Source organism: Brachionichthys hirsutus, chromosome 7 (assembly GCF_040956055.1).
Source record: "Brachionichthys hirsutus isolate HB-005 chromosome 7, CSIRO-AGI_Bhir_v1, whole genome shotgun sequence".
NCBI classification, from domain to species: Eukaryota; Metazoa; Chordata; class Actinopteri; order Lophiiformes; family Brachionichthyidae; genus Brachionichthys; species Brachionichthys hirsutus.
In genome coordinates this window covers 15882994-15907662 of record NC_090903.1, presented here as the reverse complement: position 1 = coordinate 15907662, position 24669 = coordinate 15882994, and the positions used below count along the sequence as shown (strand labels likewise).

The 24669-nt window shown below is 45.5% G+C and overlaps 4 protein-coding genes across 6 annotated transcripts in view; 1 reads left to right on the top strand and 3 right to left on the bottom strand.

Annotated features, from left to right (window-relative positions):
• Window positions 1-3607, top strand: part of LOC137895570 (protein phosphatase 1 regulatory subunit 1B-like) — a 7447-nt gene extending 3840 nt beyond the window's left edge. The window contains exons 3-6 of the mRNA XM_068741056.1: window positions 439-473; window positions 573-627; window positions 2682-2885; window positions 3385-3607. Coding sequence (XP_068597157.1) covers window positions 439-473; window positions 573-627; window positions 2682-2885; window positions 3385-3440 — 350 coding nt within the window. The 3' untranslated portion in view covers window positions 3441-3607. The remainder of the gene's footprint in view (window positions 1-438; window positions 474-572; window positions 628-2681; window positions 2886-3384) is intronic.
• Window positions 3608-5275: 1668 nt separating this feature from the next.
• LOC137895504 (high affinity choline transporter 1-like) lies at window positions 5276-10259 on the bottom strand. The gene is made up of 8 exons (XM_068740979.1): window positions 10076-10259; window positions 9061-9177; window positions 7696-7851; window positions 7212-7360; window positions 6982-7125; window positions 6638-6791; window positions 6158-6375; window positions 5276-5779 (listed from the first exon to the last, which is right to left on the bottom strand). The coding sequence occupies exons 1-8, from the start codon at window positions 10257-10259 to the stop codon at window positions 5276-5278; spliced, it is 1626 nt and encodes a 541-aa protein (XP_068597080.1).
• Window positions 10260-10568: 309 nt separating this feature from the next.
• Window positions 10569-17471, bottom strand: LOC137895559 (high-affinity choline transporter 1-like). Of its 2 annotated transcripts, XM_068741041.1 has the most exons (8): window positions 17273-17471; window positions 16359-16475; window positions 15456-15611; window positions 15230-15378; window positions 14993-15136; window positions 14615-14768; window positions 11821-12038; window positions 10569-11522 (listed from the first exon to the last, which is right to left on the bottom strand). In XM_068741041.1, exons 1-8 carry the CDS (start codon window positions 17454-17456, stop codon window positions 10968-10970), a joined length of 1677 nt encoding a protein of 558 aa, XP_068597142.1. In that variant the 5' UTR covers window positions 17457-17471; the 3' UTR covers window positions 10569-10967. The 2 variants fall into 2 exon arrangements, with proteins under 2 accessions (XP_068597142.1, XP_068597141.1); XM_068741040.1 differs by having other exon boundaries at window positions 14993-15378.
• Window positions 17472-17498: 27 nt separating this feature from the next.
• On the bottom strand, window positions 17499-24668 carry LOC137895558 (high-affinity choline transporter 1-like). Of its 2 annotated transcripts, XM_068741039.1 has the most exons (8): window positions 24470-24668; window positions 23556-23672; window positions 22653-22808; window positions 22427-22575; window positions 22190-22333; window positions 21812-21965; window positions 19018-19235; window positions 17499-18719 (listed from the first exon to the last, which is right to left on the bottom strand). In XM_068741039.1, the coding sequence occupies exons 1-8, from the start codon at window positions 24651-24653 to the stop codon at window positions 18165-18167; spliced, it is 1677 nt and encodes a 558-aa protein (XP_068597140.1). In that variant the 5' UTR covers window positions 24654-24668; the 3' UTR covers window positions 17499-18164. The 2 variants fall into 2 exon arrangements, with proteins under 2 accessions (XP_068597140.1, XP_068597139.1); XM_068741038.1 differs by having other exon boundaries at window positions 22190-22575.
• Window position 24669: the final 1 nt, after the last annotated feature.

Below are 24669 nucleotides of genomic sequence, written 5' to 3'. Positions count from 1 at the left end.
GCTGGGTTCCTGTCTGTGGCCCTCACTCTGCTCTGCCTCCTTTTCCTCAGATCTCTGGGGACCGAGATGATCCAGACTATCCTCTTAAGACTTTCACGTATCTGGTGCTTTATAATAACTCTGATAGTCATGGTTGGATGAAAGGGGGAGAACAACAAGCACAAATAATTCCACCTCAGAACACTGTCTGTCTCTCACTTTCTGCCTGTCTGTCTGCCTGTCTGTCTTGTTGGTTTCACCGTGGGCTAGCACAGCCCTCAGTGGCATAAAGTAGGAATTAGAACTTAATAAAACCCAATAGGCTCGTCTGCCAAGAGGCAGGTGACGGTCACAATCACAATAAAAATAAATAGCATAATAACTCAAACATTTTTTAGATTATACGCAGACAAGCAAAAAGATTGTTCAGATCTCAAAGCGGTTTCGTCTCTCCTGCAGATGTTGGAGATCAAAGCGCCGGAGGAGATTCCCAGGTTGGTGTAAACTCTCCGAGACCGACGGAACGTTCTGGAGTAAAACGGTGACAGCGTCTGTGGCTGTGTTCCAATCTCTTTGTTTCTCTGCGTCTCCAGGATTCAGAGGCGTCGCAGAGGAAGCAGAGCACCTTCGCCCCCCCCAGCGTGAAAGGTAAACAGTACAGGCCCCTCAGTCCTGCAAAATGGGCACCATGTCTGAAAATACAGAAATAGGATTTGATATACGAGTATAACTCGTTCCTGGGCCGGGCTCCTGACTCAAATCAATGTTTCACATATAAAACAGCAAAAAGACGCATGCGTCCCGGTTCTACCGCATGCGTCCCGGTTCTACCGCATGCGTCCCGGTTCTACCGCATGCGTCCCGGTTCTACCGCATGCGTCCCGGTTCTACCGCATGCGTCCCGGTCCTGCAGCGTGCGTCTCGGTTCTACCGCGTGCGTCCCGGTTCTACCGCGTGCGTCCCGGTTCTACCGCATGCGTCCCGGTCCTGCAGCATGCGTCTCGGTTCTACCGCATGCATCCCGGTTCTACCGCGTGCGTCCCGGTTCTACCGCGTGCGTCCCGGTTCTGCCGCGTGAGTCTCAGTTCTGCCGCATGCGTCTAGGTTCTACCGCATGCATCTCGGTTCTACCGCATGCGTCCAGGTTCTACCGCATGCGTCTCGGTTCTACCGCGTGAGTCTCGGTTCTACCGCGTGAGTCTCGGTTCTGCCGCATGCGTCTAGGTTCTACCGCATGCATCTCGGTTCTACCGCGTGCATCTCGGTTCTACCGCGTGCGTCCCGGTTCTGCCGCGTGAGTCTCAGTTCTGCCGCATGCGTCTCGGTTCTACCACATGCATCTCGGTTCTACCGCATGCATCTCGGTTCTACCGCGTGCATCTCGGTTCTACCGCGTGCATCTCGGTTCTACCGCATGCGTCCAGGTTCTACCGCGTGCGTCCAGGTTCTACCGCGTGCGTCCCGGTTCTGCCGCGTGCGTCTCGGTTCTACCGCGTGAGTCTCGGTTCTGCCGCATGCGTCTAGGTTCTACCGCATGCATCTCGGTTCTACCGCATGCATCTCGGTTCTACCGCATGCGTCCCGGTTCTACCGCATGCGTCCCGGTTCTACCGCATGCGTCTCAGTTCTGCCGCATGCGTCTCGGTTCTACCGCGTGAGTCTCAGTTCTGCCGCATGCATCTCGGTTCTACCGCATGCGTCCCGGTTCTACCGCGTGCATCTCGGTTCTGCCGCGTGAGTCTCGGTTCTGCCGCGTGAGTCTCGGTTCTGCCGCGTGAGTCTCAGTTCTGCCGCGTGAGTCTCAGTTCTACCGCATGCGTCCCGGTTCTACCGCATGCGTCCCGGTTCTACCGCATGCGTCTCAGTTCTGCCGCATGCGTCTCAGTTCTGCCGCATGCGTCTCGGTTCTACCGCGTGAGTCTCAGTTCTGCCGCATGCATCTCGGTTCTACCGCATGCGTCCCGGTTCTACCGCGTGCATCTCGGTTCTGCCGCGTGAGTCTCGGTTCTGCCGCGTGAGTCTCAGTTCTGCCGCGTGAGTCTCAGTTCTGCCGCATGCGTCTCGGTTCTACCGCATGCATCTCGGTTCTACCGCATGCATCTCGGTTCTACCACATGCGTCTCAGTTCTACCGCATGCGTCTCGGTTCTGCCGCATGCATCTCGGTTCTGCCGCATGCGTCTCAGCCATTATTTTCACCATCTCTCGTCTCCATAAAGTAACTCTTTTTGTGATGATTGACTCCCTGAATAATTCATGCGAGTCTCTGGGAGTGCAGGAGACGTGGCGTCGCCTTCCTGATCTCTGCGGTAGAAATGCGCGAGCGTGTTTGATTGTGGACGAGGAAAGGTGCAGGTTTGAGAGAAAAACAAAGGAGGACCAATCACAGCTCAGAGTGTGTTTGTGTAGCTCCCAGCTGGTTACTGGAAGTGGAGGCGCTAAAAGCTTTGCCTCTATTGATCCTGAGTGAGTGTGCGTTTAAGGGCCGCTTTATGGACGCTGCTTCCACAGAAATCATAAAGGCTTCGTTCAGTGTCCTGAAGAAACCGGTTAGCAGCTAGCATTGGTCTCTGCTAGCATTGTGTGTGACTCGCCACAAACAACCAGCAGGAAGTACAGAACAACGCTGCCGGAGATTGATTAAAGGTTTTCCTGCGCTGTAGTTGAAGCATCTCTCCACTAGATGCGCTCTTTTCTCCTCAGACCTTCAACTAGAGGTGGAGCATCACCTTCTGGGGGCGGGGCTTTGTGAGACAGGTGGCCAGCTGAGCCCTATCACAGCACAACTCTATGCCGCTGCTTCACTCTGGGCCAATCACAATGGGCCTGAGGAAGCAAACGGAAACGAGGCCAGTCTGCTGTTAGCCAATCAGGAGAGAGGAGTGGCAGCGAGCAACAGTTCGGGGGGTAAACTTTTATAAACTCTTAAAATACACATGGCGAAGAACATCCACCTGCGTGTTTTGGTGCAGTCACCATGGAGACAATAAAAATAAAATCTATATTTAATCAGCAACATGTTTGTAAAAGTACGAATTTTTACATTCTAATATTAAAACCACACGTTGATATTCAACTTTAAATGTTATTTAATCTAGTCTTAATTCATATTTTGAGCCCGATTGATGTTTAATTTTTTTTTATTCGCTTTGTCAAACAAAAACCAGAAGGTGTTTTGCTGATCCGCTTTGATTGATTGTATTGATTGATCTCATTAACTTTATTGATTGAACTAACGTCCAGTAAACAGCGAGCTCAGACTGAGACAGGGAGCTGACGTCATCCAGACGTGACGCCTGATTCACGCTGGTGCCACGCCCATGTCAGTGTTCTGTGCCCCCCCCCCCCGTACTAACGCCACTAACGCCCTCCTTGTCTTGTCCTTTCTCCTCTTCATCTTTCTCAGGTTTGTCATGTGGCCGTAAAAAGGAGGCGTCCAGTCCCGACTCTGTGTCCCGGTAGCCTCCTTCACTCCTCACTCGCTTTCCCCTCGTTGTCTCTCAATAACCAGCTACCCCCCCCCCCAGCCCCCGCCCCAGAAAGCACACAGAGGTTTTAGTTGAATGCACGAATCCAGTCTAATTGGTCGCAGGTGATGCTGGTGCTCGTGCAGAAAGGGCAGTGAATAAAAACGCATCACAATGAGACGTTCTGATGGTGTTCTTCCTGTTCATCTAAAAACACAATATATAATTACAGTTAAAAGACTGGCCAATGAGCATTGAGCAGAGGTCACGCCATCTGTGTGACCCAACTGTTTGGAGATCAGTGGCCTTCCATGCAGCTGGTTCTGACAGCGCCGAGAGGCTGACGGTTCCCAGATGGAAGGAGGAAGGGAGAAAAGGGGGAGACAAAGCGTAGACATCAGACAGACATCTGGAGATGGTCCTGGTCTCTTCTGAGAGCGATCCGGATTCCCGTCTGGATACAGAAACATCTGGATTTTCCCATTTACTTATAATGGAGGCTTTAACATGGTTGCTGTATAAAGATACCAAGAACAATCTAGAACCTTCTGCTGCTGATCCAGATCACCGTGTGGATCCAGTTAGGAGGGGAACGAGCTGCTTGGGGGAGGTCTGAGCTCTCTGAGTGAGGTTCTAGTTTGAAGCTGACATGCAGACACAGCTGAAAGCAGGACCTCGGTCTCCACGGCAACAAATGATCGCACATTTTCCCAGACAGGACTTTGTGCATCATCCGACAGATTAGACATTTGAGAAGCGTTTTGATGACTTCAGCTTCTCTGCGTTTCATCACGAAAGTTTCCGGCGCTCAGGGTCAGTCCTCAAAGATTAGGGGCATCAAACCACGTCTCGTTGTCACTTCCTGCCGGTCAGGAAGAAGGCGGTTTCATTTCATTGGGAAAGTTATTGTCAGACCTGGACGTCTAGTGACACCGACACACGTTAAAAGACAGGGAGGGGTCCGGAAGAGCAGCTTGATTTAGTTCTTACATCATTTAAGAATCATATTCAGAAGTTTAGTTTCATGACAGGAAACAAGAAGAAAACAGTTTTCATTTTTCTACCTGAAAGGGTTTATGCTCGACTGCCCCCTGGTGGTCAGACATGTTCCTGCATCCTAAAATGGACGTGCAGTTGCGCACAGTGGAAACCCACACAAATAAATGTGTTGTTGTGGTGATGCCTGCTCTCGGGTGTGTAATTACTTCATTAACCCCTCCTGCGCTCACGTTTACCACCAGAATGTCTCTGACTGAGGGAAGACATTGATGGTCCCTCTTTTATTTTCCTCCTTTTATAGTCGAATTCAGAAAATATTTCCAAGTCTGTATAGGGTCTGTGGTCGGACACCGCCCGGTCTGTGGTCGGACACCGCCCGGGCTGTGGTCAGACACCGCCCGGTCTGTGGTCGGACACCGCCCGGTCTGTGGTCGGACACCGCCCGGGCTGTGGTCAGACACCGCCCGGTCTGTGGTCGGACACCGCCCGGTCTGTGGTCGGACACCGCCCCGGTCTGTGGTCGGACACCGCCCGGTCTGTGGTCAGACACCGCCCGGTCTGTGGTCGGACACCGCCCGGGCTGTGGTCGGACACCGCCCGGTCTGTGGTCGGACACCACTCTACTCATTCTATTGTCATATAATTGTTTATTTAAGAGAAGAAATAGATTTTGTGATGATTCACACAATACAGAAACAAATCAGATAGAAAAGTATTTCTCAGCACAAAAGATCAAAGTTGGGATCAAAGTTCCAGCTGGCCCTTAAAGAGAACTGATAAGAGTCAAGAGACAGGAGGACAGAACGTCTGCTCAACGTCAGCTCAGTTGTTTCAGGGTGACGTCTCATCGTCCTCTATGGCGCCACCTACCGGTACCATTGGTACTGGTGCATGCTGGGCTTTCACTTTGAACACGTCCCACTTCTCAGGAAGAACACCTTTGTTGAAGAGGACAGAAGCCAGGTAGGAGAACAGCAAGATGGCAGCAATGGTAGACAGCATGGAGATGGTCTTAACTGGAGCGTACTGGACATAAACACCGTCCTCCAGAGTGCATCCTGGGAAATGGAGGACTGGTTCTAACCCTAGTGATGGGTCTCCACTGAGCAGCTTTAGCGTCAACGCCACCAGTACGCCCATAACAGCCCCGTAACCATTGGAGACGTTGAAGAAGAGGACACAGAGGAGTTCAGGAAAGATGACAATGTAAGATATTTCATTAGCAAGAAACCAAAAATGTACAATTCGATTAGTCAGCATGGTGAGCGATGTTCCAACCACGCCCACAACCAGCACAGAAGCCCGGACCACCCAGTGACACTCTCGGTCCGATGCCTGAAAGAGAAAACAAAGATCATCAAATACAAATAATCGTCACACATTCACAGTTTTCAATAAGATCAAAATAAAAATAACAATAAAAATAATCAACTGGATTTACCTCGACTGGGAACCCCCACAGGCATTGACACAACCGTGACCAGTTTGAGAATCTACCTCAGCGGCTACCATTACGACCTCACAGCACTCTCAGGTGACCTTTTTTCTGAATGTCTTTTTTGACCCTATTAGACATTTTTTGTGACATTGCATCATATTTGGATCATGAATCCCGAGTTAAACTAAAATCATGTTTTTGGAGCGTTCATGTGAGTTTTTACACCAATGGCCTGCCTCTTACAAGGAAGCATGAAGCCAGGTGTCGTCTCTTACCTGAGGTCTGAAGATGTTCTTGTAAATGTTATTGGTGAAGACGGAAGACGCAGAAAGTAAGGCAGAGTCAGCCGATGACATCACGGCGGCGGCCACACATCCAATCCCGATGATGGAGACGAAGGTGGGGGTGAGGTGCTGCAGGGCGACGGGCAGAGTGAGAGCAGCTTCTCCACGTTCATACGGAGACGGGGAACCGTAGGTGGTCTGGTTCCAGTCTGAGGGTTGGACAAAAGACACGGAAAGACTCAAAGATTCATCGCACCATCTGTAGTCCCGTTATTTTGGTTAGATTCATGATAAAAACATATCAATCTCACAAAACTAACGTGGAAATGATACATGTGACAGTTGTGTATGCATTTGGGGAATATTGGGATGTCAGAATGCATCTGGAGGATGCCGAGGAGCAAAATCCGATGACTCTTGTGAGACTTCCACAGCATGCAGCAAAACAAACACCAGGCTCAGCGCTCTTACCTGCGGATGCGGCCGCCGCCCCAATGAGTACAGGAGGTATTCCAAATAGGAGTACGACGAACGCTGCAGCAAAGCACGATATCTTTGCTGAAGCAGTCGAAGAAGCTGACATGGTCCTCTGGTGGAAGGCCTGGTACCCCAAACCCCCCAGGCCCTGAGAAGTAAACCAGGTCACTGGTTCATTTGCATCTACATCCATCTAGATCTTTAAAAGTCATTCAGTTAATAGTTCATTTCACTGTCACTAGAACAATTGTAGTCTCCAAATATATTCTGCAGATCTATAGATCTATAGAGACAAGAGTGAATTCGATTTGACACAAGATGGACCGAAGCTTCCTCACAAAATACAACCAGTTATCAATCATGATCCAGGTCTGTTTAGGGTCCGGTTGTCCAATCCAGGGAGCGTTTAAGGTGTTGTTCATCAGCGTCTCACTGATGTCCACGGTGTGAGGACTCGTCATGACGAAGGGGACGCAGATCGACTGAGAGACCAATCAACAAATCAATGAATGTCTTCTACAGAAGTGAGTTTGATGTTTTATGCCTGTTAAACTCTCTGATAACTCACCAAGCCTACAAAAACGAGGACCAGCTGTATGACGTCTGTGTAGGCCACCGAGTAGAGCCCCCCCAGCAGGGTGTAGGTGACGGCCACAGCAGCAGAGATCCAGATGCAAAGAGAGAACGGCAAGTCCAGGACCACGCTCATGGTAGCTCCTGCCAGACATAAAGACACGCTGACAGTGCGTGATAGATGGTGCAGGATATTGTCTGTATATATATAATTTGTTTGACCACACAAAGTGTGGTCAAAGTGTTGTCAGTCAACGGGGGTTTCATTTAACGACTAAATTGTTTTTATATTTTAGTCAATGTTTATATTTTCATAATTTATATTGTACATATGTGCGTACTCACTCATACTTCCATAGCCAGTGACATTCCTTGTCACTAAAACATACGTTTAAACTTGGGAAAGCCCGTCGTAACTCCGAGTCATCATTAAACGAGTACCAGCTGTCCATGGAAATACTAGTACACACAGACTGTACCTAATCCGGTGAACGTTCCAGACACCCAGTTGAGATCAACAGAAAGAGAAACGAGACACATTCCAGCCGTTACCACCTTTCCATACTTGATGTGGAAAGAGTCCATCATTGTCATGTAGTTTCTTTCTCTCAGCGGTTTGACAAACATCAAACCTCCTTCAGTGAAACACAAAAAATATTGAGGGGACAGAGAAAACACACACAGGAAAATGTAGTTTTAAGATGTAGCATATACCAGCCAGATGAAGGAATGTTTTAAGGGATGCACACATTCCAATGACAAGGAATATACAGAGAAATGCTTCTTTGTTTTATCGACAAAATGTGTTGCAGATTTTCTGCTCTAAATGCTGCTTCCCTACATTTTAATTGTTTGCGATGAAGTAATTTAAATTCATTAGAAAATGTGTAAATCAAGTGGTGGGCTAAACGACAGGAATCTGACTGATGCTGAAAATCAGTTGTTCAGAGGTGAAAAGGAAGGGTGCCAAGACTGTCCCTTGTGGAGTCCCATATTGCCCATGACCACTTCCCTCATGCTAACCCCCCCCCCCCCCCATCCCCTGAGTCATCATTAAGTGAGGACCCGCTGTAATGTAATGTAACATTCCCTTTTTATATTTCTCTTTTGTATTGGCTAACACCACCCCAAGCTGCAACAAGTCCGTTGTCTAGCCCGAGATATATACAATATCTACCTATCCATCTATCTACCTATCCATCTATCTACCTATCCATCTATCTATCTATCTACCTACCTACCTATCTACCTACCTATCCATCTACCTACCTATCCATCCATCTACCTATCCATCCATCTACCTACCTATCCATCCATCTACCTATCCATCCATCTATCTACCTATCTACCTACCTACCTACCTACCTATCCATCTACCTATCCATCTATCTACCTACTCCAGACTGAAATCCTATCGAGAATCTGTGGCAAGATCTGAGAACTGCCGTTCACAAACGCTGTCCATCTGATCTGACTGAGCTTGAGCTGTTTCCCAAAGGAGAATGGGCAAACATTTCAGTCTGTCGAATACAAAGCTGGTAGCGACGTTCCCCAAAAGACTGGCAGCTGTAACTGCAGCAAGAGGCGGCTCCACAAAGTAGCGACTCAGGGGGGCCCAATACTTTTACACACCACACTTTTTTGCTCATCACCACACATGATGAGAGAATTCTCATCATGTATCATTTTCTTTCTTCCTCACAATTGTATGTCACTTTGTGTTGCCTTTCACATGAAATTCCAATAAATATATTTATGTTTGTAACATGAAAAAATGTGGAAAAGTTCAAGGGGTGTGAATACTTTGGCAAGCCACTGTGCATGTATCAGATTAAAAGTCTTACCAATGATAAACGTTGAGCTGTATGACAGGAACAGAAGTATTACCCGGAGCAGTCCCATGGACGGTGTACACATCATCTCAACACTACCAACAATGACGTTTCCTCCAACCCACGTAGCTGCAGGACGGATGAACACACAGCGAGTCACCCTCCTTGTTATAACGTTGCATGTCTAAAATTAAAAACACGCATTGTATAATTTAATTGCCAGGCAAACTGTTATACAGATACTTGTACTCCCGTTGGAGGGTCCAGATACATATGATTGGTTTCGTCAACTATTCATGTTTTCCTCAAGATTCCTGAATCATTAAATAACCAAAGGGGAAATGTTGAGGAGGCGAATCTGGTCAGTCACACCCAGAAGGATATCCAGCGGAACCTCGGTTCTCGAACGACTTGGTTTTCGACCCAAAAAATGGAGTTTAAATGTTTAAAATGCCTCGGAAGTCAAAAAGATTTTCCGAGTTCGAACACGAGTGGAGCCGAGGTGACCCGGAGACCCCCCCCCCCTCCCTTGTGCCCCCCCCCCCCTGCAACGAAGGATGTTGGAGAACCGAGGTTCCTCTGTACTCGAACCAGGAGGAGGATGATGCCATGGTTGGTTTTACCATGGATCTCACCGATGTCCTCGTTTTGTGTCTACTGAAGGGACATTTTCATCTGCTGTTGAGCGAACCATGAAGACCTTTGTTTTTGAATTCTGTCTCTCCCGATATGACACGCCCTCAATAGCTGTGACATCACAAGTAGCTTCTATAGCACAGGAGGAGTTTTCACAAAGCTGAAGTAAGACCTTGCTAATTTATCAGGAAAGTCAAACCGAATGTTTCAACCGATTGGAAAAAGTTGTGGCATTTGCTTTCCATCTGGATGAGCAAAACTGAAAATGCAGTCTGTGATCTTGTAAAAATGAAATTTGTATGGTTAGAAATATTTTCTTAATATTCATGAGTTGAAGGGATTCACAATCATGAACTTTAGATACCAGTTCTGTAAGCTGTTCTCTCCTCACCGGTCATGGTGAAGACCCCCACCACCAGGTTGATGCTCCGGTTCCCCAGCAGGACCATCTCCATTCCAGTGGCTCCACTTCTCCTCTGCTTCCTCTTGGACCTGAAAGAAGCCCAGATGCCGGTCCCGAGGACCAGCAGGTAGAAGAACACGATGGCGATCACTCCGGGGACGTTGACGGCCATGATGGACTCGCGGACTGTCTGCACGGTTACTGATGTCTGAGAGGCTGGGTGAATCTAAAGAGAATAAAACCCCCGATCCAGCTTCAGCCAGTTACTTATTTCTTTAAGAAGCGTACTTGTCATGCAGGCTTGGACATTTGGAACACGGCGGCTGGCTGGAAATTGTTGTTGTGCACATTGGAATCAGTTTGAAGCCAGTGGGGCTGGGTCACATGAATGTATGACAGAAGGGAAATGATTAAAGGAAAGGAGGAAGGACTGACCCTCTGCATGATGAATGAATGAATGAATGAATGATGTGATAGCTGAGATTTTTATTTTTACAAATGTAGAAGCAAAGAACTAGTCTCTACACCCGTTCACACAATGAGCTACCCATCCCAACACAGACACGCCTCACAACACAGTGGTCAAGAATCCATTCGAAACATTGATCACGAGCATTATCGGAAGTATTTTTCCATCAAGTCAGACAAACCAATGGCAGCAGAAATACTCCCTTGATGAAGGTAATGAACTTTCCAGAAACTTCAGATGAGGTCAGATCAATGTGAAGAATGGTTTCCTGAGACACGACATCATCATTTGGAATGTAAATGATTCAAGAGCATTTACAGTCTGAATTTTATTCATTTACCAAATTATTTTTTTACTCCCTTCAACAGCCGGTTAGTGAACCATGCTAGACTTCAAGAACACACAGCAATGCTACCAAGCTGTGCTAACACAGGGCAGAGATGCCTCATTCTGACAGTTGTTGCTGTTCATGTCCTCATTCCTCTCTGTGGCGCCACCTACTGGTGCCAGTGGTACCGGTGCATGCTGGGCTTTCACTTTGAACACGTCCCACTTCTCAGGAAGAACACCTTTGTTGAAGAGGACAGAAGCCAGGTAGGAGAACAGCAAGATGGCAGCAATGGTAGACAGCATGGAGATGGTCTTAACTGGAGCGTACTGGACATAAACACCGTCCTCCAGAGTGCACCCTGGGAAATGGAGGACTGGTTCTAATCTGAGCGATGGCTCTCCACTCAGCAGTCTTATCGTCAGGCCCACCAGTAAGCCCATTATAGCCCCGTAACCATTGGAGACGTTGAAGAAGAGCACACAGAGGAGTTGAGGGAAGACTATGATGTAAGCCACATCAGTACTGAGGATCCAGAACATTAGAATACTTTTATCCAAGGTGGTGAGTGATGTTCCAATTACACCCACAACCACCACAGAGAGACGGACCACCCACTCGCTCTCTGTGTTTGATGCCTACAAGAGACAGGAAAGTGGCGAAGGATTAGGTAATTCTGAATGCTACTTGCTACTTTGCTTTTCCGTCATTACAAGTTTATTTAATTTACACTTGCTCGATAGTTTGGCATAAGCTGCATGACTAGGACTTCTTCCTTTCCCTGGGAGTGGAGCACTCGGGGAGGTAACCCCAAAATGGGAGATTGGCTTCAACAGATTCTCGTCCTAGGAGCAGCTAAGACACTGCCCTCAAACGCCCAGGCCTCTGGTCGAGGACGAGAGGGATACATTTGAGAATCATTGTTTTTGTTTTTACCTGAGGTCTCAGGATGGTCTTATAAATATTGGCGGTGAAGAGCGAAGCTCCAGAAAGCAAAGCAGAGTCAGCTGATGACATCACAGCAGCCGCCACACATCCAATCCCGACGATGGAGACGAAGGGCGGGGTGAGGTGCTGCAGGGCGATGGGCAGAGTGAAAGCAACCTCCCCACGCTCATAAGGACTTGGAGAACCGTAGGTGGTCTGGTTCCAGTCTGGGACGCAGACACAAAAGTTCCCCCTCACTCTTTTGCTTTTCAGATAAATTGTAAACACCCAACACATCATTTTATCTCTTAATTACATAAATTGGGCTCCAATATATTAAAAGTGATGTGGCGCATTATACATAGTTCCCACATGACATCACGACACACGGCTGTTGCAGCGCCTGCGCCATGATGGTTGGCATTAGCACTATAATGATATTATACAAAGATGATCATAGTTTGAGTAAGAGACTAGCAATTGGATAAAGATTAAATATTATTTCACAGACTGATGTTGGGTTTACAGCATGCAAGTTTTTCCATCTTTTTTTCCCATTTTGTTTACCTGCAATGATTTTAGATCTACAGCAGAGGTCACTGTTGAGTGACCAACACAGTGTCGACAGCGTTACACAGTTTGTGTAACGCGCCGATGGGCTCCTCGAGGTATCATTAACCCACCACGACTCAAAACGTTTTACACGAGGCCTCACATTCACCCAGAGCTGGGATTCGAACCACTGACCCGCTCGACCAGCTGAGCCACAGCCGCCCCGACCTGTATGTCATTACCTCTGCTACGACCGGCCTGCATCTACGAGACATTACTATTTATCGCAATCTGACCACCAGCTCATGTCCACGCGGAGGCTCCAGCCATCGCAGGAACTTCACCAATCATTCAAAGTGATTCAGTTAAGGTCAGAGGCTAGATGACCCTAAACCACAGGAAGTTGTGCTGCTGTGATATAAACTTTGTCATATTGCCTCTATGCCGACCTCACAGTATCTCTCAGATGTGATTGCTGGCACTCTGGTCATATTGCCTGTTTTAAACCACGGATGGCTAAATCCGGCTGATAAGCTCAGCTCATTCAACAAAGGAGAAATTAACTACAACTAAAGTGACACAGAACAGAACACAAATAACCGGCACGGCACGGCCATTCCAGCGGCAGCGAGCGCCGGCTCAGAAAGGCCATGCTTCTATAGATGAGGCCACAGGTGTGGGGGATCTGCCTAATGAGGTGGGAGGGAGACAGGCAGGGGCAACCGTCGAAGGGAGGAGCCAGCAAAAGCGTGCAGAAGCCGGAAACCAATAGGAACACACACGCTCGGCAGGTCTCTGCAGCCTGGCTGAGGTGTGGCTGGGCTGGAGTTCAGGCTGGAGAAATAAGTGTTCAGCATGTAGAAAACAGCTCTATATTTGGAAGGTATTGATGTGATTGATGTGAATACGTGATCAATATGATGGCGACTTAATGTCAGTGCCACTTCCAGGACAGGAGTGCAGCTGAAGACGAGAGGCGTTTATTGACGAGTGTCTCGCCTGCGCTGGTTCGTTTGTCTGTCTGTCAGCAAGAGAACTGAAAAAGATGTGGACGGATATTAATCCAGAAGAGATCCTGGATTCTGGATCACTTTACAACGTTCTTTAACGTTGCAGTCAATGGAGCTTCAATATTTGTTCCTCAATATCTCAGTTGATTATTGAATGATCTTTATGGAATTTGACACAGTCATGTAGGGGGCGGGGCTCTATCTCACCACCCAATTTCATGCAGATTGGATCTAGATGGGAGATACTGTTGCGATCTTTTTTGGGGGGTACACGAATACAAATACCCTTTATTGTCACTGTGCAAAACTAACCATCAAAACTTTGTGCGGCGTTCACCACCCTCAGTGCAAATACAAATACAATATGACACTGATTAAATAAACAATATACCAAAAATAATCAACTTCAACTACAACAACAATCAACTATTGTCAACTCCAATTCCTCTGAAATTTGGAGTCCCACAGGGTTTAGTTCTTGGGACCATTTCTCATTTTACAGGTTACCGCTTCACCATATCATTAAATAAGTTTCCATTTTTATGTCGATGACACACAAACATATTTCTCCTTTCACATTAAACACACCAACCAATTCAATACACTCCACATATAACCTGCAGATATTAATTACTGGGTGATGTCACATTTTATATAATTAAACCAGACGGAAATTATCGTTATGGGCCAAGACTCATCAAAAGAAATGCTTTCCTCCCGTCTTGGTCCTGTCTCCTATATTACTACTACTACTACTAATGCTATACTGTATTGCTGGTAATTGCAAAAATCTTGATGCTCATTAATGTTGTATTCCAATCAAGCTTGTATAGCAAAGCATACTTTTAAAAATGTGGATATTCTTCTCCACTAAGAACATAGAAACACCAATTCATATATTAATTTCTATAAAATATGTATAATATACCACTATGCACTGGTGACACATCCGGGGTGTGCCCTGCTTCTCGCCTGTCGTCAGCTGGGACCGACTCCAGCAACATTTATGACCCCCAAGACGGATAAAGCAGCTGTAGATGAGACGGTTGACGTCGTCTCATCTACAAGAAAATGGATGGATGGATAATATAATTATTTGTACATATACCCTTCCTGAAAAAAAAGTTCAATTGCATTTATTTATTTTCTATTATAGTGGACAACAATTTTTATTCTTAATTTGCAATTTCAGCTCATAGTTCTCAAATTTAGATCATTATTAGGAGACACATCATTCTTACCTGTGGATGCAGCGGCTGCTCCAAGCAGTACGGGAGGTATTGCAAATATGAGTAGGAGGAACGCTGCAACGAAACAGGTGAGCTTGGCTGAGGCCAGAGAAGAAGCTGAGAGGATCCTCTGGTAGAAGCACTGGTATGACAAACTTCCCAGTCCCTTCAAATAAACCAGGAAGCAGGCTGATTCATTCATGATCACGATACCCACATCCACATCCATTTACTCCACATCTACTGTCAGAAGATGATCAATTTCACCTTGAGACAACAAATTGAAAGCAATTGATTGTTCAATGATTCAGCGTCATTCTACAAATATCTGTAGAAACTAGAATGAATTGTACTTGATGAAGGCCGTAAACAGAGTACAAGTATCCTTACAAAGAACAAGAAGTCGTCAATAATGGTCCAGGTGTGTTTCAGGCCCGATTGTCCCATCCAGGGAGCGTTTAAGGTGTTGTTCATCAGCGTCTCACTGATGTCCACGGTGTGATGACTCGTCATGACGAAGGGGACGCAGATCAACTGAGAGACAAAAAGAAATAAAAGTCGAAGAGACATCATTTTAACTTTTTGTGTATGTTCATTAAAAATGATTAAATAAAAATCAAAAGTCACCAAGCCAACAAATACGAGGACCAGCTGTACAACGTCTGTGTAGGCCACCGAGTAGAGCCCCCCCATCAGGGTGTAGGTGACGGCCACAGCAGCAGAGATCCAGATACAAACAGAGAAGGACAGATCCAGAACCACACTCATGGTTCCTCCTGCCAGACACACAAAGACACGCACTCATTTGCATAAGCGCACACACGTATTTATATAAACACACACATTCACGTACCTAAACCCGTTAGTGTTGCTGCCAGCCAGGCCACGTCCACAGCAATAGGACCCAGGCTCAGTCCAGCTGTCATCACTTTTCCGTACTTGAAATGGAATGGGTCCAACATCGTCACGCAGTTTCTGTCTCTCATCGGTTTGGCAAAAAACAGACCACCTTCATCAAAGGAAAAAACCCAAAAGGAACTATGAAAGGAAAATTCAATGTGTGATGATTAGAAAAAGTAACAACCTATTTTGAGCATTTATTTTTAGCCACAAGAGATAGTCAAATGTTATTCAGTAAACCTGTAAATTCTTAAGACTGGATGCATCACTTATTCTAAATGAATGAGTTTCGAGGAAGATTTACTCAAAAAACAAAACAAACAAGCCCAAATGTCTTACCTATATTATAATTCAATTCAATTCATTTTTATTTCTACAACACCAGATCAAAACAGGAAGTCGTCTCAAGGCTTTACAGGATTAGCAGGGAAAGACAGAACCCAACTTGACCCACAAGAGCAAGAACTCTGGTGACGGAGGCAAGGAAACACTTCCCTTTAACAGGCAGAAACCTTGGACAGAACCTAGGCTCATGGTGGACGGCCATCTGTCTGGACTGGTTGTGTGTGAGTGAGTTTGAGTTTGTAAAGATTTTATTGTGTTTTATTTATTTATTTTATGTCACTCTGAATTCAAAAACCTGCGGAGGTTCATTAGTTCAAAGCGTCTTTGAGTTTTCAGAAAAGCGCTATATAAATAAAATGTATTATTAATATTATGATTATTATTAGTATGACTCTGAAGTTAAGAGTTAAATCAGGGAAATAGGCAATAATAATTTGTGAATGATTTGAAATCAAGACTGGCACACTGACAGAGTAGGTCGCATCCTATCAGATGTACTTAGAAGTCTTACCAACAATAAAAGATAAACTGTACGACAGGAACAGGATCAGCACCCTGATCAGTCCCATGGACGGTGTGCTCATCATCTCAACTGTTCCAGAAATGAAGCCTCCTCCGATCCACGTAGCTGCAGGATGGGTTAGCAAAGCATCACGTCAGAAAGATGATGTTAGAACGACTGGAAAAAAAATCCTTCATGAAAACATGGTACTAAAACTCCACAGGGGGCAGCGCGGTGACGCAGTGGGTCGTGCTGTTGCCTCACAGCAAGAAGGCTTGTTTGTATGTTCTCCCCGTGTCGGCCACTCGGATTTCAGAAGAAGCGGTCAGGAAAATGAATGAATGGATAAAAACTCTGAGCGTTTTTCTTTTTGTCACTTTTTTCTTTGAGATTTCAGAAAACTCACAAAACATTTTTTTGTTAATCACAAATTTAATTCTCTGGAACTACACAATATTTTGCAACCAAAACTTCCAATAATCCAACAAAGTGGAAAATCCAGTTGAATCTTCAACTGATGCGAGCGAAGATGCTCCGAAGCCACGAGTTTCAGCTCGAGATGATTGGATTGAGGTTTGTCCCACAAAGCAGCAGGAAAACATGATCAAACAAACCAAGAGAACAATAAAAAAGGAACGGAGGATGCAGAAGGAACTACTACCGGTACTACTACTACTACTACCGGCTCATCAGGGGTTGCTACAGCAACCTTCTCCACTTCACCCTGTCCTTTGCGTTGTCCTCCCTTAGAGGACATGACTTTCTTCTAATCATTAACACGAGGACATTACACAAATCAAAATTATTGTTGTTGAATTGTTTTTTTATTTGTATTTTTACAAAAAATGTGTCCGAAACTAAATTTAGATTTAGATTCACGGTCATACAACTAAGATAAGTTTTGTTAGCTCGTCTCTGCTCACCGGTCATGGTGAAGACCCCCACCACCCAGTTGATGCTCCGGTTCCCCAGCAGGACCATCTCCATTCCAGTGGCTCCACTTCTCCTCTGCTTCCTCTTGGACCTGAAGGAAGCCCAGATGCCGGTCCCGAGGACCAGCAGGTAGAAGAACACGATGGCGATCACTCCGGGGACGTTGACGGCCATGATGGACTCGCGGACTGTCTGCACGGTTACTGATGTCTGAGAGGCTGGGTGAATCTAAAGAGAATAAAACCCCCGATCCAGCTTCAGCCAGTTACTTATTTCTTTAAGAAGCGTACTTGTCATGCAGGCTTGGACATTTGGAACACGGCGGCTGGCTGGAAATTGTTGTTGTGCACATTGGAATCAGTTTGAAGCCAGTGGGGCTGGGTCACATGAATGTATGACAGAAGGGAAATGATTAAAGGAAAGGAGGAAGGACTGACCCTCTGCATGATGAATGAATGAATGAATGAACGATGTGATAGCTGAGATTTTTATTTTTACAAATGTAGAAGCAAAGAACTAGTCTCTACACCCGTTCACACAATGAGCTACCCATCCCAACACAGACACGCCTCACAACACAGTGGTCAAGAATCCATTCGAAACATTGATCACGAGCATTATCGGAAGTATTTTTCCATCAAGTCAGACAAACCAATGGCAGCAGAAATACTCCCTTGATGAAGGTAATGAACTTTCCAGAAACTTCAGATGAGGTCAGATCAATGTGAAGAATGGTTTCCTGAGACACGACATCATCATTTGGAATGTAAATGATTCAAGAGCATTTACAGTCTGAATTTTATTCATTTACCAAATTATTTTTTTACTCCCTTCAACAGCCGGTTAGTGAACCATGCTAGACTTCAAGAACACACAGCAATGCTACCAAGCTGTGCTAACACAGGGCAGAGATGCCTCATTCTGACAGTTGTTGCTGTTCATGTCCTCATTCCTCTCTGTGGCGCCACCTACTGGTGCCAGTGGTACCGGTGCATGCTGGGCTTTCACTTTGAACACGTCCCACTTCTCAGGAAGAACACCTTTGTTGAAGAGGACAGAAGCCAGGTAGGAGAACAGCAAGATGGCAGCAATGGTAGACAGCATGGAGATGGTCTTAACTGGAGCGTACTGGACATAAACACCGTCCTCCAGAGTGCACCCTGGGAAATGGAGGACTGGTTCTAATCTGAGCGATGGCTCTCCACTCAGCAGTCTTATCGTCAGGCCCACCAGTAAGCCCATTATAGCCCCGTAACCATTGGAGACGTTGAAGAAGAGCACACAGAGGAGTTGAGGGAAGACTATGATGTAAGCCACATCAGTACTGAGGATCCAGAACATTAGAATACTTTTATCCAAGGTGGTGAGTGATGTTCCAATTACACCCACAACCACCACAGAGAGACGGACCACCCACTCGCTCTCTGTGTTTGATGCCTACAAGAGACAGGAAAGTGGCGAAGGATTAGGTAATTCTGAATGCTACTTGCTACTTTGCTTTTCCGTCATTACAAGTTTATTTAATTTACACTTGCTCGATAGTTTGGCATAAGCTGCATGACTAGGACTTCTTCCTTTCCCTGGGAGTGGAGCACTCGGGGAGGTAACCCCAAAATGGGAGATTGGCTTCAACAGATTCTCGTCCTAGGAGCAGCTAAGACACTGCCCTCAAACGCCCAGGCCTCTGGTCGAGGACGAGAGGGATACATTTGAGAATCATTGTTTTTGTTTTTACCTGAGGTCTCAGGATGGTCTTATAAATATTGGCGGTGAAGAGCGAAGCTCCAGAAAGCAAAGCAGAGTCAGCTGATGACATCACAGCAGCCGCCACACATCCAATCCCGACGATGGAGACGAAGGGCGGGGTGAGGTGCTGCAGGGCGATGGGCAGAGTGAAAGCAACCTCCCCACGCTCATAAGGACTTGGAGAACCGTAGGTGGTCTGGTTCCAGTCTGGGACGCAGACACAAAAGTTCCCCCTCACTCTTCTGCTTTTCAGATAAATTGTAAACACCCAACACATCATTTTATCTCTTAATTACATAAATTGGGCTCCAATATATTAAAAGTGATGTGGCGCATTATACATAGTTCCCACATGACATCACGACACACGGCTGTTGCAGCGCCTGCGCCATGATGGTTGGCATTAGCACTATAATGATATTATACAAAGATGATCATAGTTTGAGTAAGAGACTAGCAATTGGATAAAGATTAAATATTATTTCACAGACTGATGTTGGGTTTACAGCATGCAAGTTTTTCCATCTTTTTTTCCCATTTTGTTTACCTGCAATGATTTTAGATCTACAGCAGAGGTCACTGTTGAGTGACCAACACAGTGTCGACAGCGTTACACAGTTTGTGTAACGCGCCGATGGGCTCCTCGAGGTATCATTAACCCACCACGACTCAAAACGTTTTACACGAGGCCTCACATTCACCCAGAGCTGGGATTCGAACCACTGACCCGCTCGACCAGCTGAGCCACAGCCGCCCCGACCTGTATGTCATTACCTCTGCTACGACCGGCCTGCATCTACGAGACATTACTATTTATCGCAATCTGACCACCAGCTCATGTCCACGCGGAGGCTCCAGCCATCGCAGGAACTTCACCAATCATTCAAAGTGATTCAGTTAAGGTCAGAGGCTAGATGACCCTAAACCACAGGAAGTTGTGCTGCTGTGATATAAACTTTGTCATATTGCCTCTATGCCGACCTCACAGTATCTCTCAGATGTGATTGCTGGCACTCTGGTCATATTGCCTGTTTTAAACCACGGATGGCTAAATCCGGCTGATAAGCTCAGCTCATTCAACAAAGGAGAAATTAACTACAACTAAAGTGACACAGAACAGAACACAAATAACCGGCACGGCACGGCCATTCCAGCGGCAGCGAGCGCCGGCTCAGAAAGGCCATGCTTCTATAGATGAGGCCACAGGTGTGGGGGATCTGCCTAATGAGGTGGGAGGGAGACAGGCAGGGGCAACCGTCGAAGGGAGGAGCCAGCAAAAGCGTGCAGAAGCCGGAAACCAATAGGAACACACACGCTCGGCAGGTCTCTGCAGCCTGGCTGAGGTGTGGCTGGGCTGGAGTTCAGGCTGGAGAAATAAGTGTTCAGCATGTAGAAAACAGCTCTATATTTGGAAGGTATTGATGTGATTGATGTGAATACGTGATCAATATGATGGCGACTTAATGTCAGTGCCACTTCCAGGACAGGAGTGCAGCTGAAGACGAGAGGCGTTTATTGACGAGTGTCTCGCCTGCGCTGGTTCGTTTGTCTGTCTGTCAGCAAGAGAACTGAAAAAGATGTGGACGGATATTAATCCAGAAGAGATCCTGGATTCTGGATCACTTTACAACGTTCTTTAACGTTGCAGTCAATGGAGCTTCAATATTTGTTCCTCAATATCTCAGTTGATTATTGAATGATCTTTATGGAATTTGACACAGTCATGTAGGGGGCGGGGCTCTATCTCACCACCCAATTTCATGCAGATTGGATCTAGATGGGAGATACTGTTGCGATCTTTTTTGGGGGGTACACGAATACAAATACCCTTTATTGTCACTGTGCAAAACTAACCATCAAAACTTTGTGCGGCGTTCACCACCCTCAGTGCAAATACAAATACAATATGACACTGATTAAATAAACAATATACCAAAAATAATCAACTTCAACTACAACAACAATCAACTATTGTCAACTCCAATTCCTCTGAAATTTGGAGTCCCACAGGGTTTAGTTCTTGGGACCATTTCTCATTTTACAGGTTACCGCTTCACCATATCATTAAATAAGTTTCCATTTTTATGTCGATGACACACAAACATATTTCTCCTTTCACATTAAACACACCAACCAATTCAATACACTCCACATATAACCTGCAGATATTAATTACTGGGTGATGTCACATTTTATATAATTAAACCAGACGGAAATTATCGTTATGGGCCAAGACTCATCAAAAGAAATGCTTTCCTCCCGTCTTGGTCCTGTCTCCTATATTACTACTACTACTACTAATGCTATACTGTATTGCTGGTAATTGCAAAAATCTTGATGCTCATTAATGTTGTATTCCAATCAAGCTTGTATAGCAAAGCATACTTTTAAAAATGTGGATATTCTTCTCCACTAAGAACATAGAAACACCAATTCATATATTAATTTCTATAAAATATGTATAATATACCACTATGCACTGGTGACACATCCGGGGTGTGCCCTGCTTCTCGCCTGTCGTCAGCTGGGACCGACTCCAGCAACATTTATGACCCCCAAGACGGATAAAGCAGCTGTAGATGAGACGGTTGACGTCGTCTCATCTACAAGAAAATGGATGGATGGATAATATAATTATTTGTACATATACCCTTCCTGAAAAAAAAGTTCAATTGCATTTATTTATTTTCTATTATAGTGGACAACAATTTTTATTCTTAATTTGCAATTTCAGCTCATAGTTCTCAAATTTAGATCATTATTAGGAGACACATCATTCTTACCTGTGGATGCAGCGGCTGCTCCAAGCAGTACGGGAGGTATTGCAAATATGAGTAGGAGGAACGCTGCAACGAAACAGGTGAGCTTGGCTGAGGCCAGAGAAGAAGCTGAGAGGATCCTCTGGTAGAAGCACTGGTATGACAAACTTCCCAGTCCCTTCAAATAAACCAGGAAGCAGGCTGATTCATTCATGATCACGATACCCACATCCACATCCATTTACTCCACATCTACTGTCAGAAGATGATCAATTTCACCTTGAGACAACAAATTGAAAGCAATTGATTGTTCAATGATTCAGCGTCATTCTACAAATATCTGTAGAAACTAGAATGAATTGTACTTGATGAAGGCCGTAAACAGAGTACAAGTATCCTTACAAAGAACAAGAAGTCGTCAATAATGGTCCAGGTGTGTTTCAGGCCCGATTGTCCCATCCAGGGAGCGTTTAAGGTGTTGTTCATCAGCGTCTCACTGATGTCCACGGTGTGATGACTCGTCATGACGAAGGGGACGCAGATCAACTGAGAGACAAAAAGAAATAAAAGTCGAAGAGACATCATTTTAACTTTTTGTGTATGTTCATTAAAAATGATTAAATAAAAATCAAAAGTCACCAAGCCAACAAATACGAGGACCAGCTGTACAACGTCTGTGTAGGCCACCGAGTAGAGCCCCCCCATCAGGGTGTAGGTGACGGCCACAGCAGCAGAGATCCAGATACAAACAGAGAAGGACAGATCCAGAACCACACTCATGGTTCCTCCTGCCAGACACACAAAGACACGCACTCATTTGCATAAGCGCACACACGTATTTATATAAACACACACATTCACGTACCTAAACCCGTTAGTGTTGCTGCCAGCCAGGCCACGTCCACAGCAATAGGACCCAGGCTCAGTCCAGCTGTCATCACTTTTCCGTACTTGAAATGGAATGGGTCCAACATCGTCACGCAGTTTCTGTCTCTCATCGGTTTGGCAAAAAACAGACCACCTTCATCAAAGGAAAAAACCCAAAAGGAACTATGAAAGGAAAATTCAATGTGTGATGATTAGAAAAAGTAACAACCTATTTTGAGCATTTATTTTTAGCCACAAGAGATAGTCAAATGTTATTCAGTAAACCTGTAAATTCTTAAGACTGGATGCATCACTTATTCTAAATGAATGAGTTTCGAGGAAGATTTACTCAAAAAACAAAACAAACAAGCCCAAATGTCTTACCTATATTATAATTCAATTCAATTCATTTTTATTTCTACAACACCAGATCAAAACAGGAAGTCGTCTCAAGGCTTTACAGGATTAGCAGGGAAAGACAGAACCCAACTTGACCCACAAGAGCAAGAACTCTGGTGACGGAGGCAAGGAAACACTTCCCTTTAACAGGCAGAAACCTTGGACAGAACCTAGGCTCATGGTGGACGGCCATCTGTCTGGACTGGTTGTGTGTGAGTGAGTTTGAGTTTGTAAAGATTTTATTGTGTTTTATTTATTTATTTTATGTCACTCTGAATTCAAAAACCTGCGGAGGTTCATTAGTTCAAAGCGTCTTTGAGTTTTCAGAAAAGCGCTATATAAATAAAATGTATTATTAATATTATGATTATTATTAGTATGACTCTGAAGTTAAGAGTTAAATCAGGGAAATAGGCAATAATAATTTGTGAATGATTTGAAATCAAGACTGGCACACTGACAGAGTAGGTCGCATCCTATCAGATGTACTTAGAAGTCTTACCAACAATAAAAGATAAACTGTACGACAGGAACAGGATCAGCACCCTGATCAGTCCCATGGACGGTGTGCTCATCATCTCAACTGTTCCAGAAATGAAGCCTCCTCCGATCCACGTAGCTGCAGGATGGGTTAGCAAAGCATCACGTCAGAAAGATGATGTTAGAACGACTGGAAAAAAAATCCTTCATGAAAACATGGTACTAAAACTCCACAGGGGGCAGCGCGGTGACGCAGTGGGTCGTGCTGTTGCCTCACAGCAAGAAGGCTTGTTTGTATGTTCTCCCCGTGTCGGCCACTCGGATTTCAGAAGAAGCGGTCAGGAAAATGAATGAATGGATAAAAACTCTGAGCGTTTTTCTTTTTGTCACTTTTTTCTTTGAGATTTCAGAAAACTCACAAAACATTTTTTTGTTAATCACAAATTTAATTCTCTGGAACTACACAATATTTTGCAACCAAAACTTCCAATAATCCAACAAAGTGGAAAATCCAGTTGAATCTTCAACTGATGCGAGCGAAGATGCTCCGAAGCCACGAGTTTCAGCTCGAGATGATTGGATTGAGGTTTGTCCCACAAAGCAGCAGGAAAACATGATCAAACAAACCAAGAGAACAATAAAAAAGGAACGGAGGATGCAGAAGGAACTACTACCGGTACTACTACTACTACTACCGGCTCATCAGGGGTTGCTACAGCAACCTTCTCCACTTCACCCTGTCCTTTGCGTTGTCCTCCCTTAGAGGACATGACTTTCTTCTAATCATTAACACGAGGACATTACACAAATCAAAATTATTGTTGTTGAATTGTTTTTTTATTTGTATTTTTACAAAAAATGTGTCCGAAACTAAATTTAGATTTAGATTCACGGTCATACAACTAAGATAAGTTTTGTTAGCTCGTCTCTGCTCACCGGTCATGGTGAAGACCCCCACCACCCAGTTGATGCTCCGGTTCCCCAGCAGGACCATCTCCATTCCAGTGGCTCCACTTCTCCTCTGCTTCCTCTTGGACCTGAAGGAAGCCCAGATGCCGGTCCCGAGGACCAGCAGGTAGAAGAACACGATGGCGATCACTCCGGGGACGTTGACGGCCATGATGGACTCGCGGACT